Below are 14,788 nucleotides of genomic sequence, written 5' to 3' on the forward strand. Positions count from 1 at the left end.
AACGGAGACCACCCTCATACAGGGTCTGCAACAGAGGACAGAACCAGAGACCAGCCTCATACAGGGTCTGCAACAGAGAACAGAACCAGAGACCAGCCTCATACAGGGTCTGTAACAGAGGACAGAGCCAGAGACCAGCCTCATACAGGGTCTGCAACAGAGAACAGACAACCAGAGACCAGCCTCATACAGGGTCTGCAACAGAGAACAAAGAACGAGAGACCAGCCTCATACAGGGTCTGCAACAGAGAACAGACGACCAGAGACCAGCCTCATACAGGGTCTGCAACAGAGAACAGACAACCAGAGACCAGCCTCATACAGGGTCTGCAACAGAGAACAGACGACCAGAGACCAGCCTCATACAGGGTCTGCAACAGAGAACAGAGAACGAGAGATCAGCCTCATACAGGGTCTGCAACAGAGAACAGACGACCAGAGACCAGCCTCATACAGGGTCTGCAACAGAGAACAGACAACCAGAGACCAGCCTCATACAGGGTCTGCAACAGAGAACAGACGACCAGAGACCAGCCTCATACAGGGTCTGCAACAGAGAACAGACGACCAGAGACCAGCCTCATACAGGGTCTGCAGCAGAGAACAGAACCAGAGACCAGCCTCATACAGGGTCTGCAACAGAGAAGAGACAACCAGAGACCAGCCTCATACAGGGTCTGCAGCAGAGAACAGAACCAGAGACCAGCCTCATACAGGGTCTGCAACAGAGAAGAGACAACCAGAGACCAGCCTCATACAGGGTCTGCAACAGAGAACAGAGCCAGAGACCAGCCTCATACAGGGTCTTCAACAGAGAACAGACGACCAGAGACCAACCTCATACAGGGTCTGCAACAGAGAACAGACAACCAGAGACCAGCCTCATACATGGTCTGCAACAGAGAACAGACAACCAGAGACCAGCCTCATACAGGGTCTGAAACAGAGAACAGACGACCAGAGACCAGCCTCATACAGGGTCTGCAACAGAGAACAGACAACCAGAGACCAGCCTCATACAGGGTCTGAAACAGAGAACAGAGGAGAAGAGACCAGCCTCATAAAGGGTCTGCAACAGAGAACAGACAACCAGAGACCAGCCTCATACAGGGTCTGAAACAGAGAACAGAGTCAGAGACCAGCCTCATACAGGGTCTGTAACAGAGGACAGACGACCAGAGACCAGCCTCATACAGGGTCTGCAACAGAGAACAGAGGAGAAGAGACCAGCCTCATACAGGGTCTGTAACAGAGGACAGAGCCAGAGACCAGCCTCATACAGGGTCTGCAACAGAGAACAGACAACCAGAGACCAGCCTCATACAGGGTCTGCAACAGAGAACAGACGACCAGAGACCAGCCTCATACAGGGTCTGCAACAGAGAACAGACGACCAGAGACCAGCCTCATACAGGGTCTGCAACAGGGAACAGATGACCAGAGACCAGCCTCATACAGGGTCTGCAACAGAGAACAGAACCAGAGACCAGCCTCATACAGGGTCTGCAACAGAGAACAGACGACCAGAGACCAGCCTCATACAGGGTCTGCAACAGAGAACAGAACCAGAGACCAGCCTCATACAGGGTCTGCAACAGAGAACAGACGACCAGACACCAGCCTCATACAGGGTCTGCAACAGAGAACAGACGACCAGAGACCAGCCTCATACAGGGTCTGCAACAGAGAACAGAACCAGAGACCAGCCTCATACAGGGTCTACAACAGAGAACAGACAACCGGAGACCAGCCTCATACAGGGTCTGCAACAGAGAACAAACAACCAGAGACCAGCCTCATACAGGGTCTGCAACAGAGAACAGAACCAGAGACCAGCCTCATACAGGGTCTGCAACAGAGAACAGAACCAGAGACCAGCCTCATACAGGGTCTGCAACAGAGAACAGACAACCAGAGACCAGCCTCATACAGGGTCTGCAACAGAGAACAAACAACCAGAGACCAGCCTTATACAGGGTCTGCAACAGAGAACAGACAACCAGAGACCAGCCTCATACAGGGTCTGCAACAGAGAACAGACAACCAGAGACCAGCCTCATACAGGGTCTGTAACAGAGAACAGACAACCAGAGACCAGCCTCATACAGGGTCTGCAACAGAGAACAGACAACCAGAGACCAGCCTCATACAGGGTCTGCACCAGAGAACAGACGACCAGAGACCAGCCTCATACAGGGTCTGCATCAGAGAACAGAGGAGAAGAGACCAGCCTCATACAGGGTCTGCAACAGAGAACAGATGACCAGAGACCAGCCTCATACAGGGTCTGCAACAGAGAACAGATGACCAGAGACCAGCCTCATACAGGGTCTGCAACAGAGAACAGATGACCAGAGACCAGCCTCATACAGGGTCTACAACAGAGAACGGAGCCAGAGACCAGCCTCATACAGGGTCTGCAACAGAGAACAGACAACCAGAGGCCAGCCTCATACAGGGTCTGCAACAGAGAACAAACAACCAGAGACCAGCCTCATACAGGGTCTGCAACAGAGACAGACGACCAGAGACCAGCCTCATACAGGGTCTGCAACAGAGAACAGAACCAGGGACCAGCCTCAAACAGGGTCTGCTACAGAGAACAGACGACCAGAGACCAGCTTCATACAGGGTCTGCATCAGAGAACAGAGTCAGAGACCAGCCTCATACAGGGTCTGCTACAGAGAACAGACAACCAGAGTCCAGCCTCATACAGGGTCTGCAACAGAGAACAGACGACCAGAGACCAGCTTCATACAGGGTCTGCATCAGAGAACAGAGTCAGAGTCCAGCCTCATACAGGGTCTGCAACAGAGAACAGACGACCAGAGACCAGCCTCATACAGGGTCTGCAACAGAGAACAGACAACCAGAGACCAGCCTCATACAGGGTCTGCAACAGAGAACAGACAACCAGAGACCAGCCTCATACAGGGTCTGCATCAGAGAACAGACAACCAGAGACCAGCCTCATACAGGGTCTGCATCAGAGAACAGACGACCAGAGACCAGCCTCGTACAGGGTCTGCAACAGAGTACAGACAACCAGAGACCAGCCTCATACAGGGTCTGCAACAGAGAACAGACGACCAGAGACCTGCCTCATACAGGGTCTGCAACAGAGAACAGACAACCAGAGACCAGCCTCATACAGGCTCTGAAACAGAGAACACAGAACCAGAGACCAGCCTCATACAGGGTCTGCATCAGAGAACAGACGACCAGAGACCAGCCTCATACAGGGTCTGCAACAGAGAACAGACCAGAGACCAGCCTCATACAGGGTCTGCAACAGAGAACGGACAACCAGAGACCAGCCTCATACAGGGTCTGCAACAGAGAACAGACGACCAGAGACCAGCCTCATACAGGGTCTGCAGCAGAGAACAGAACCAGAGACCAGCCTCATACAGGGTCTGCAACAGAGAAGAGACAACCAGAGACCAGCCTCATACAGGGTCTGCAGCACAGAACAGAACCAGAGACCAGCCTCATACAGGGTCTGCAACAGAGAAGAGACAACCAGAGACCAGCCTCATACAGGGTCTACAACAGAGAACAGACGACCAGAGACCAGCCTCATACAGGGTCTGCAACAGAGAACAGACAACCAGAGACCAGCCTCATACAGGGTCTGCAACAGAGAACACAGAACCAGAGACCAGCCTCATACAGGGTCTGCAACAGAGAACAGACCAGAGACCAGCCTCATACAGGGTCTGCATCAGAGAACAGAGTCAGAGACAAGCCTCATACAGGGTCTGCAACAGAGAACAGAACCAGAGACCAGCCTCATACAGGGTCTGCATCAGAGAACAGACAACCAGAGACCAGCCTCATACAGGGTCTGCAACAGAGAACAGACGACCAGAGACCAGCCTCATACAGGGTCTGAAATAGAGAACAGACGACCAGAGACCAGCCTCATACAGGGTCTGAAACAGAGAACAGAGGAGAAGAGACCAGCCTCATACAGGGTCTGAAACAGAGAACAGAGTCAGAGACCAGCCTCATACAGGGTCTGTAACAGAGGACAGACGACCAGAGACCAGCCTCATACAGGGTCTGCAACAGAGAACAGAGGAGAAGAGACCAGCCTCATACAGGGTCTGCACCAGAGAACAGACAACCGGAGACCAGCCTCATACAGGGTCTGCAACAGAGGACAGAACCAGAGACCAGCCTCATACAGGGTCTGCAACAGAGAACAGAACCAGAGACCAGCCTCAGACAGGGTCTGTAACAGAGGACAGAGCCAGAGACCAGCCTCATACAGGGTCTGCAACAGAGAACAGACAACCAGAGACCAGCCTCATACAGGGTCTGCAACAGAGAACAAAGAACGAGAGACCAGCCTCATACAGGGTCTGCAACAGTGAACAGACGACCAGAGACCAGCCTCATACAGGGTCTGAAACAGAGAACAGACGACCAGAGACCAGCCTCATACAGGGTCTGAAACAGAGAACAGAGGAGAAGAGACCAGCCTCATACAGGGTCTGAAACAGAGAACAGAGTCAGAGACCAGCCTCATACAGGGTCTGTAACAGAGGACAGACGACCAGAGACCAGCCTCATACAGGGTCTGCAACAGAGAACAGAGGAGAAGAGACCAGCCTCATACAGGGTCTGCACCAGAGAACAGACAACGGAGACCACCCTCATACAGGGTCTGCAACAGAGGACAGAACCAGAGACCAGCCTCATACAGGGTCTGCAACAGAGAACAGAACCAGAGACCAGCCTCATACAGGGTCTGTAACAGAGGACAGAGCCAGAGACCAGCCTCATACAGGGTCTGCAACAGAGAACAGACAACCAGAGACCAGCCTCATACAGGGTCTGCAACAGAGAACAAAGAACGAGAGACCAGCCTCATACAGGGTCTACAACAGAGAACAGACGACCAGAGACCAGCCTCATACAGGGTCTGCAACAGAGAACAGACAACCAGAGACCAGCCTCATACAGGGTCTGCAACAGAGAACAGACGACCAGAGACCAGCCTCATACAGGGTCTGCAGCAGAGAACAGAACCAGAGACCAGCCTCATACAGGGTCTGCAACAGAGAAGAGACAACCAGAGACCAGCCTCATACAGGGTCTGCAGCAGAGAACAGAACCAGAGACCAGCCTCATACAGGGTCTGCAACAGAGAAGAGACAACCAGAGACCAGCCTCATACAGGGTCTGCAACAGAGAACAGAGCCAGAGACCAGCCTCATACAGGGTCTGCAACAGAGAACAGAGCCAGAGACCAGCCTCATACAGGGTCTGCAACAGAGAACAGACAACCAGAGACCAGCCTCATACAGGGTCTGAAACAGAGAACAGACGACCAGAGACCAGCCTCATACAGGGTCTGCAACAGAGAACAGACAACCAGAGACCAGCCTCATACAGGGTCTGAAACAGAGAACAGAGGAGAAGAGACCAGCCTCATAAAGGGTCTGCAACAGAGAACAGACAACCAGAGACCAGCCTCATACAGGGTCTGAAACAGAGAACAGAGTCAGAGACCAGCCTCATACAGGGTCTGTAACAGAGGACAGACGACCAGAGACCAGCCTCATACAGGGTCTGCAACAGAGAACAGAGGAGAAGAGACCAGCCTCATACAGGGTCTGTAACAGAGGACAGAGCCAGAGACCAGCCTCATACAGGGTCTGCAACAGAGAACAGACAACCAGAGACCAGCCTCATACAGGGTCTGCAACAGAGAACAGACGACCAGAGACCAGCCTCATACAGGGTCTACAACAGAGAACAGACGACCAGAGACCAGCCTCATACAGGGTCTGCAACAGAGAACAGATGACCAGAGACCAGCCTCATACAGGGTCTGCAACAGAGAACAGAACCAGAGACCAGCCTCATACAGGGTCTGCAACAGAGAACAGACGACCAGAGACCAGCCTCATACAGGGTCTGCAACAGAGAACAGAACCAGAGACCAGCCTCATACAGGGTCTGCAACAGAGAACAGACGACCAGACACCAGCCTCATACAGGGTCTGCAACAGAGAACAGACGACCAGAGACCAGCCTCATACAGGGTCTGCAACAGAGAACAGAACCAGAGACCAGCCTCATACAGGGTCTACAACAGAGAACAGACAACCGGAGACCAGCCTCATACAGGGTCTGCAACAGAGAACAAACAACCAGAGACCAGCCTCATACAGGGTCTGCAACAGAGAACAGAACCAGAGACCAGCCTCATACAGGGTCTGCAACAGAGAACAGAACCAGAGACCAGCCTCATACAGGGTCTGCAACAGAGAACAGACAACCAGAGACCAGCCTCATACAGGGTCTGCAACAGAGAACAAACAACCAGAGACCAGCCTTATACAGGGTCTGCAACAGAGAACAGACAACCAGAGACCAGCCTCATACAGGGTCTGCAACAGAGAACAGACAACCAGAGACCAGCCTCATACAGGGTCTGTAACAGAGAACAGACAACCAGAGACCAGCCTCATACAGGGTCTGCAACAGAGAACAGACAACCAGAGACCAGCCTCATACAGGGTCTGCACCAGAGAACAGACGACCAGAGACCAGCCTCATACAGGGTCTGCATCAGAGAACAGAGGAGAAGAGACCAGCCTCATACAGGGTCTGCAACAGAGAACTGATGACCAGAGACCAGCCTCATACAGGGTCTGCAACAGAGAACAGATGACCAGAGACCAGCCTCATACAGGGTCTGCAACAGAGAACAGATGACCAGAGACCAGCCTCATACAGGGTCTACAACAGAGAACGGAGCCAGAGACCAGCCTCATACAGGGTCTGCAACAGAGAACAGACAACCAGAGACCAGCCTCATACAGGGTCTGCAACAGAGAACAAACAACCAGAGACCAGCCTTATACAGGGTCTGCAACAGAGAACAGACAACCAGAGACCAGCCTCATACAGGGTCTGCAACAGAGAACAGACGACCAGAGACCAGCCTCATACAGGGTCTGCAACAGAGAACAGAACCAGAGACCAGCCTCATACAGGGTCTACAACAGAGAACAGACAACCGGAGACCAGCCTCATACAGGGTCTACAACAGAGAACAGACAACCGGAGACCAGGCACATACAGGGTCTGCAACAGAGAACAGAACCAGAGACCAGCCTCATACAGGGTCATCAACAGAGAACAGAGAACCAGAGACCAGCCTCATACAGGGTCTGCAACAGAGAACAGAGTCAGAGACGAGCCTCATACAGGGTCTGCAACAGAGAACAGACAACCAGAGACCAGCCTCATCCAGGGTCTGCAACAGAGAACAGAGTCAGAGACCAGCCTCATACAGGGTCTACAACAGAGAACAGACAGAGACCTGCCTCATACAGGGTCTGCAACAGAGAACAAACAACCAGAGACCAGCCTTATACAGGGTCTGCAACAGAGAACAGACAACCAGAGACCAGCCTCATACAGGGTCTGCAACAGAGAACAAACAACCAGAGACCAGCCTTATACAGGGTCTGCAACAGAGAACAGACAACCAGAGACCAGCCTCATACAGGGTCTGCATCAGAGAACAGAGGAGAAGAGACCAGCCTCATACAGGGTCTGCAACAGAGAACAGGAGACCAGAGACCAGCCTCATACAGGGTCTGCAACAGAGAACAGATGACCAGAGACCAGCCTCATACAGGGTCTACAACAGAGAACGGAGCCAGAGACCAGCCTCATACAGGGTCTGCAACAGAGAACAGAGAACAGACAACCAGAGACCAGCCTCATACAGGGTCTACAACAGAGAACAGACGACCAGAGACCAGCCTCATACAGGGTCTGCAACAGAGGACAGACGACCAGAGACCAGCCTCATACAGGGTCTGCAACAGAGAACAGAGGAGAAGAGACCAGCCTCATACAGGGTCTGTAACAGAGGACAGAGCCAGAGACCAGCCTCATACAGGGTCTGCAACAGAGAACAGACAACCAGAGACCAGCCTCATACAGGGTCTGCAACAGAGAACAGATGACCAGAGACCAGCCTCATACAGGGTCTGCAACAGAGAACAGATGACCAGAGACCAGCCTCATACAGGTCTGCAACAGAGAACGGAGCCAGAGACCAGCCTTATACAGGGTCTGCAACAGAGAACAGACGACCAGAGACGAGCCTCATACAGGGTCTGCCACAGAGAACAGACGACCAGACACCAGCCTAATACAGGGTCTGCAACAGAGAACAGACAACCAGAGACCAGCCTCATACAGGGTCTACAACAGAGAACAGACAACCAGAGACCAGCCTCATACAGGGTCTACAACAGAGAACAGAACCAGAGACCAGCCTCATACAGGGTCTGCAACAGAGAACAGACGACCAGACACCAGCCTCATACAGGGTCTGCAACAGAGAACAGACAACCAGAGACCAGCCTCATACAGGGTCTACAACAGAGAACAGACAACCAGAGACCAGCCTCATACAGGGTCTGCAACAGAGAACAGACGACCAGAGACCAGCCTCATACAGGGTCTGCAACAGAGAACAGAACCAGAGACCAGCCTCATACAGGGTCTACAACAGAGGACAGAACCAGAGACCAGCCTCATACAGGGTCTGCGACAGAGAACAGACAACCAGAGACCAGCCTCATACAGGGTCTGCAACAGAGAACAGACAACCAGAGACCAACCTCCTACAGGGTCTGAAACAGAGAACAGAACCAGAGACCAGCCTCATACAGGGTCTGCAACAGAGAACAGAGCCAGAGACGAGCCTCATACAGGGTCTGCAACAGAGAACAAACAACCAGAGACCAGCCTTATACAGGGTCTGCAGCAGAGAACAGACAACCAGAGACCAGCCTCATACAGGGTCTGCAACAGAGAACAGACAACCAGAGACCAGCCTCATACAGGGTCTGCAACAGAGAACAAACAACCAGAGACCAGACTCATACAGGGTCTGCAACAGAGAACACAACCAGAGACCAGCCTCATACAGGGTCTGCAACAGAGAACAGAACCAGAGACCAGCCTTATACAGGGTCTGCAACAGAGAACAGACGACCAGACACCAGCCTCATACAGGGTCTGCAACAGAGAACAGACAACCAGAGACCAGCCTCATACAGGGTCTACAACAGAGAACAGACAACCAGAGACCAGCCTCATACAGGGTCTGCAACAGAGAACAGACGACCAGAGACCAGCCTCATACAGGGTCTGCAACAGAGAACAGAACCAGAGACCAGCCTCATACAGGGTCTACAACAGAGGACAGAACCAGAGACCAGCCTCATACAGGGTCTGCGACAGAGAACAGACAACCAGAGACCAGCCTCATACAGGGTCTGCAACAGAGAACAGACGACCAGAGACCAGCCTCATACAGGGTCTGCAACAGAGAACAGAGCCAGAGACCAGCCTCATACAGGGTCTGCAACAGAGAACAGACAACCAGAGACCAGCCTCATACAGGGTCTGCAACAGAGAACGGAGCCAGAGACCAGCCTCATAAAGGGTCTGCAACAGAGAACAGACAACCAGAGACCAGCCTCATACAGGGTCTGCAACAGAGAACAGACGACCAGACACCAGCCTCATACAGGGTCTGCAACTGAGAACAGACAACCAGAGACCAGCCTCATACAGGGTCTACAACAGAGAACAGAACCAGAGGCCAGCCTCATACAGGGTCTGCAACAGAGAACAGACAACCAGAGACCAGCCTCATACAGGGTCTGCAACAAAGAACAGACAACCAGAGACCAGCCTCATACAGGGTCTGCAACAGAGAACAGAACCAGAGACCAGCCTCATACAGGGTCTGCAACTGAGAACAGTACCCGAGACCAGCCTCATACAGGGTCTGCAACAGAGAACAGAGAACCAGAGACCAGCCTCATACAGGGTCTGCAACAGAGAACAGACAACCAGAGACCAGCCTCATACAGGGTCTGCAACAGAGAACAGACGACCAGATACCAGCCTCATACAGGGTCTGCAACTGAGAACAGACAACCAGAGACCAGCCTCATACAGGGTCTACAACAGAGAACAGAACCAGAGGCCAGCCTCATACAGGGTCTGCAACAGAGAACAGACAACCAGAGACCAGCCTCATACAGGGTCTGCAACAGAGAACAGACAACCAGCCTCATGCATGGTCTGCAACAGAGAACAGAACCAGAGACCAGCCTCATACAGGGTCTGCAACTGAGAACAGTACCCGAGACCAGCCTCATACAGGGTCTGCAACAGAGAACAGACAACCAGAGACCAGCCTCATACAGGGTCTGCAACAGAGAACAGAGAACCAGAGACCAGCCTCATACAGGGTCTGCAACTGAGAAGAGACAACCAGAGACCAGCCTCATACAGGGTCTACAACAGAGAACAGAACCAGAGACCAGCCTCATACAGGGTTTCACAAGTGATTCATTAAATGTTTAAGAGGATACAAAGTATGTTCGGTCTTGTAATGGATCAAAAGTCACTCTGAGGCTCCTAAAGAGAAGGGTGCTCAAGAGCACACAGTACGCATACAACCTGTGATCCCTGAAAGCTGACATATATTCCTTTAATTTATCTAATTGACTCAGGGATTCTCTTTACTTGTGAATCCGGACTACCCATGTGCACACTATGTGCTCTTAGACACCGTACTCTATGGGATTGACGGTGTTATATTTATCCCTTCACCCCCAAAGTATACTTTGTATCCTCTTCAAGACTTAACGAGTGAATTCACTAGTAAATCCTGGACACCCAGACATTCCTTGTGCTCCTCTGCAACTTCTTCCTGTGTGGAAATTACAATGTCTTTACGTGGGAACCCTCGAAATCCACAAATTTTCCTTGTTGTTTTCTGCAGCCTCCTCCGTGGGACACACAGGGTGACTCAGTCCTGCCAAGCGTCACGCAACAGGTGTGACGCTCACGCATTTCAGTGCTCAGTGCAGTGATCCGCATCACCGCACTGAAATGCATTGTCACGCATTTTGACACCTGCTCCCGAGACCGTGCTTCTGGCTGAGCTGAGTTCATAAATAGTTAACCCGCGACTGCTCTGAGCTCTGTAGGGGCTGAGAGCGCTACAATGTATCTCTGCAGTGGACTCTGCCCAGGCAGCTACCTGCTGTGAATGTTGCCTGGAAACAAATGCGCAAGCTGCGGCGCCGGCGCGGCGCCCGGCTTCAGTCAGACTTATCACACTAATAAAGGTGGGGGCTGCCCTCTCAGCAGTCAATCCTGCTGTCGATCACAGTGGCACCATGGAGGCCGGGATTTTAATCCGGATGTGCAGGCAGTAGAGTGCCGTCCCGTCCGGAGGAGGAAGAGGCAGAAGCGGCAGGAAATCCGAGTGAGCAGCATGCAGCACGAGAGACAGACTCCAGTCTCATGGCCACCCCCCTCCACGCATGAAGCCCAGTAACACAGAGGTGAGTCACCGACTCGGCCATGGGCAGTGGCAGCGTGCAGGCAGTCGTCTACTGGCAGTGCACGCAGGAGACGCCAATATCGATCTCCGGTCCCTGTGAATTAGAGGGCCCCAGCGGGCATGGCCTCATAGAAGCCCACGCAGAAGGCTTCTTACACCGCGATGTTGTGCTGCGCTATGAGGCCCCATTTGGTATGTTTTTTAAAGTGTGTTTTTTAGAACAAGTCACAAGCTACTAAACTTCTCCAAATAAACTGACTCTGAGACAAAGGAGATTTGGGAACACTGACCGCTACACCGTGCCCTGTGTCCGTTGACAGCTGCCCTCACCTCTGCCCGCGGCACCTGTCAGCTGCTCCCGTATCCCGAGACTGGAGTTGATATCATGAACATATTTCGGGCTCAGGTAGCTGCGGGCAGGAGGTTGCAGGGTGGGGGGGAGTTCTCGGACAAGCCTGGAGACTCAGGTTCGAAGTCCCCCTGTGCCCCTTAGCCAAGGCCAGAGAGGATTTCGAAAGGCATCCACCTCAAAGTCGGCAAAAACGGGGAGAGCGGTGGTATCCCGTCTTTTTCCAGCCCTTCTTGGAGGCAACCGGGAAAAGGCTGGACGAACTGCGGAAGCTTTTGAAATTTACCTCCAACTCTAGTTTACAGCAAGGATGCCGAGGTCTTAGTTTTCACTAGGCCAAGGTGCATTTCACGCCTCCTCCCTTACCCTGGTTATCTCAGGGATGTTGTTGGGGTGAAACACTGACTGCGACAACACTACTCAGAAGCCAATTCAATATCCAGATAACTTGTTTCAATAGTATGTTTGTTAGAGTGGTTTGCTCTCTAAGCTTTTCTAATATACAATTGCATGAATATCCGTGTGCTCCTCTACCCCCGCCCCCCCTCTTCAGTACTCGCTAATATCAGCTGTATTTTATGTGTTGCCTATTCTGAGCGTCATTGTTACAAGACGTAATGCACTGGTTTATAATGAATAACGTCTGGCATCTGTAGCACTGCAGGCACGATGCCTAACTGTATGCGCCATTCCTGCCAAATAAGGTTCTTGTTTTCAAATGGAGAGCCTCCGTTTTCATGACTTATGCGCTTAAAAGCACCTGCTGCAGAATTCCTTGTATGTTCAGCAGGATTCAGGCAACAATAGGAATGTTAGGATAACGCTGATGATACATGTTCCTGCTGGAGAGAGATGGGAGTTTTAGGTGGCAGTTTCTGTTCACAGGGGTAATATGCCTGCTACAAAGAATGTGTACCATGCAGATCAAACAACTGTATTTATGGGGATAGCTCAGTGGGTTACTGTTTTTGTCACAGGGATCTTTTTACCTGCAGTTCTTGAGTTACAATCCTAATATGGTAACTATGAACTGTCATTAAAGCGCTGCATGCATAGTATAGGTTAGAAAGTTATGTTTTTCATCAGTATTTCATTATCCTAATGTTGCTGTAAAGGATTGCTTTGGATAGAAATACATTATTAGTTGTAAAGCCAACCTCAACCACCAAACACTTTTAAAATATACTATATACTATATATTACATTAGTTTAATAAAAAAACATTTTAGAAAGAAAAATTAAATGGTTAAATGTGTAACTTACCGTAGCAGCCTGCAGCCCAGCCCAACACATCCTTGATGCTCTACAGTCCCTGGCTCCGAGCGCCAGGTTCCACAGCCAGCTCCCTTCTCCAATCCAGATGCCGCTTTCATGCTGTTAGCAATGTTAAGCAGCATGAGTGAAGCACTCACATTGGCTCCTAAAGGCACTGGGAGCTGTGCCTGCTCTCCATCTAGCTGTCTAAGACGACTGGGCTGGAGAGGTTTGAATTAAAGGTACTGGCTTAGGGTTATATGAGAAGACATGCGCATCCAGGTATAATCTAAGTAATGTGAACAATGTATACCATTATAGTTTAACAGTTTCGAGTTTTTTTAAAGGTTTCATACTCATTTCATCTACATTGGCATGTTGTTCGTTGATTTGCACAGCTGGGATAATGATTCGATTCGGCAAGGGCCACAAGTCCTAGGGGTCCGTGTCATGCGGTGCTTAGAAGCACATTCACACCTGTAGCACAAGGCTGCACCTGTGCCTGCAGCCTGGGCGTCCTCTTACAAGTGTAAGAAGCATGGTAGGGCAGACGGAGCACCTCAGAAGCCAGGAAGGGCTACAGGTCTTGGGGGCAGTAGTATGTTTAGAAGCAGAGCTCCTCGCACATTCACACATGTGGCAAGACCCTACATTCGTTCTAAAGTGTGCCTGCAGCCTGGGTGTCCACCTGGTGCGTGAGAGAGTCACGATAGGGTGGAGGGAGTGCCCCAGAACACAGGGAGGGCTGGAGATTCTGGGGAGCACTGGTGCAGGTGCTTAGAAGCCAAGCTCCTCATGCATTCACACCTAAGTGACCTTCAATTTTTGATGCTTTGCACCAGTTTTAGGATCTTCTTAGGGTTTCTCCTTGCTCAAATAGGTTTAATTTTGGATATTTATATATTTCCCTCGTCTTCATTGTTTGATTTTGATCGTGCGAAAGTGTCACTCATATTCGATGAAATGTCACTCAAAATTGCACTGAAATTATGAACATGTCACACATAGCCATTTGAAACCTTGGCAGCTATGGTGACTTGTGACATGTGAACATTTGTACACACAGGGTCTGTGCTCAGGCTGCCCCTTGAGGTGAAGCACCGAGTGACTTTCTGGTCTCTGAATTTCCACAGACCTATCTTGTGCTCCTCTGCTGTCCTTCCAGACACAAACATCCACACACACACACCTTGTAGACCTTTGCAGGCTCCTCAGCAGGGTTAATATTGTGAGTTTGTGGTCCCTGAAAGCCACAGACGTACCTTGTACTCCTCTGCAGCCTCCTCTATAAGACTTGCTGAGTGAGTTTTGTGCTCCTTGGACTCTCGGCACACCCAGCATATCATCCTCTGATCCTCTGCACAGAACAGCCTCAGGTTCTCGCCATGTTTCCGACACATATTCTCCCCCGGAGGCTTCACTGGGGGTAGGTGAATCTGTTTTGCAATGTCCACCATGTTCCCCAGTTGCCTGTTTGGTCGAAGTTTTTTCCTACGAGATATCTCCCTGCACTCAGGACAGGGGAAGTTTTCATCTCCCCCCTCCCAGCTCTGGGTGATGCAGGAGCGGCAGAAGTTGTGTCCACACTCGATCATCACCGGATCCTTAAAATATTCCAAACAGATGGAACACGTGGCCTCTTCCTTGAGGTCCCTGAGCTGAGCTGCCGCCGCCATGATGCAGAAATGCAGAACGTTTCAGTTTCTCTTTCTTTCTGAAGTGGGTGTGTCTGTGCGTCTGTCCCTCTCTGTGTGCAGTGGGTGTGTCTGTGCGT

At 51.3% G+C, this 14,788-nt stretch overlaps 1 protein-coding gene across 1 annotated transcript in view; it reads right to left on the reverse strand.

Moving 5' to 3' along the window:
* The window catches only part of LOC144807625 (E3 ubiquitin-protein ligase TRIM39-like), a 313,986-nt gene extending 299,198 nt beyond the window's left edge, over window positions 1–14,788 (reverse strand). The window contains exon 1 of the mRNA XM_078673249.1: window positions 14,277–14,788. Within this exon, the coding sequence (XP_078529375.1) occupies window positions 14,277–14,690 (414 nt within the window). The 5' untranslated portion in view covers window positions 14,691–14,788. The remainder of the gene's footprint in view (window positions 1–14,276) is intronic.

The sequence above is a fragment of the Lissotriton helveticus genome, unplaced genomic scaffold, assembly GCF_964261635.1.
Source record: "Lissotriton helveticus unplaced genomic scaffold, aLisHel1.1 SCAFFOLD_463, whole genome shotgun sequence".
Lineage (NCBI taxonomy): Eukaryota > Metazoa > Chordata > Amphibia > Caudata > Salamandridae > Lissotriton > Lissotriton helveticus.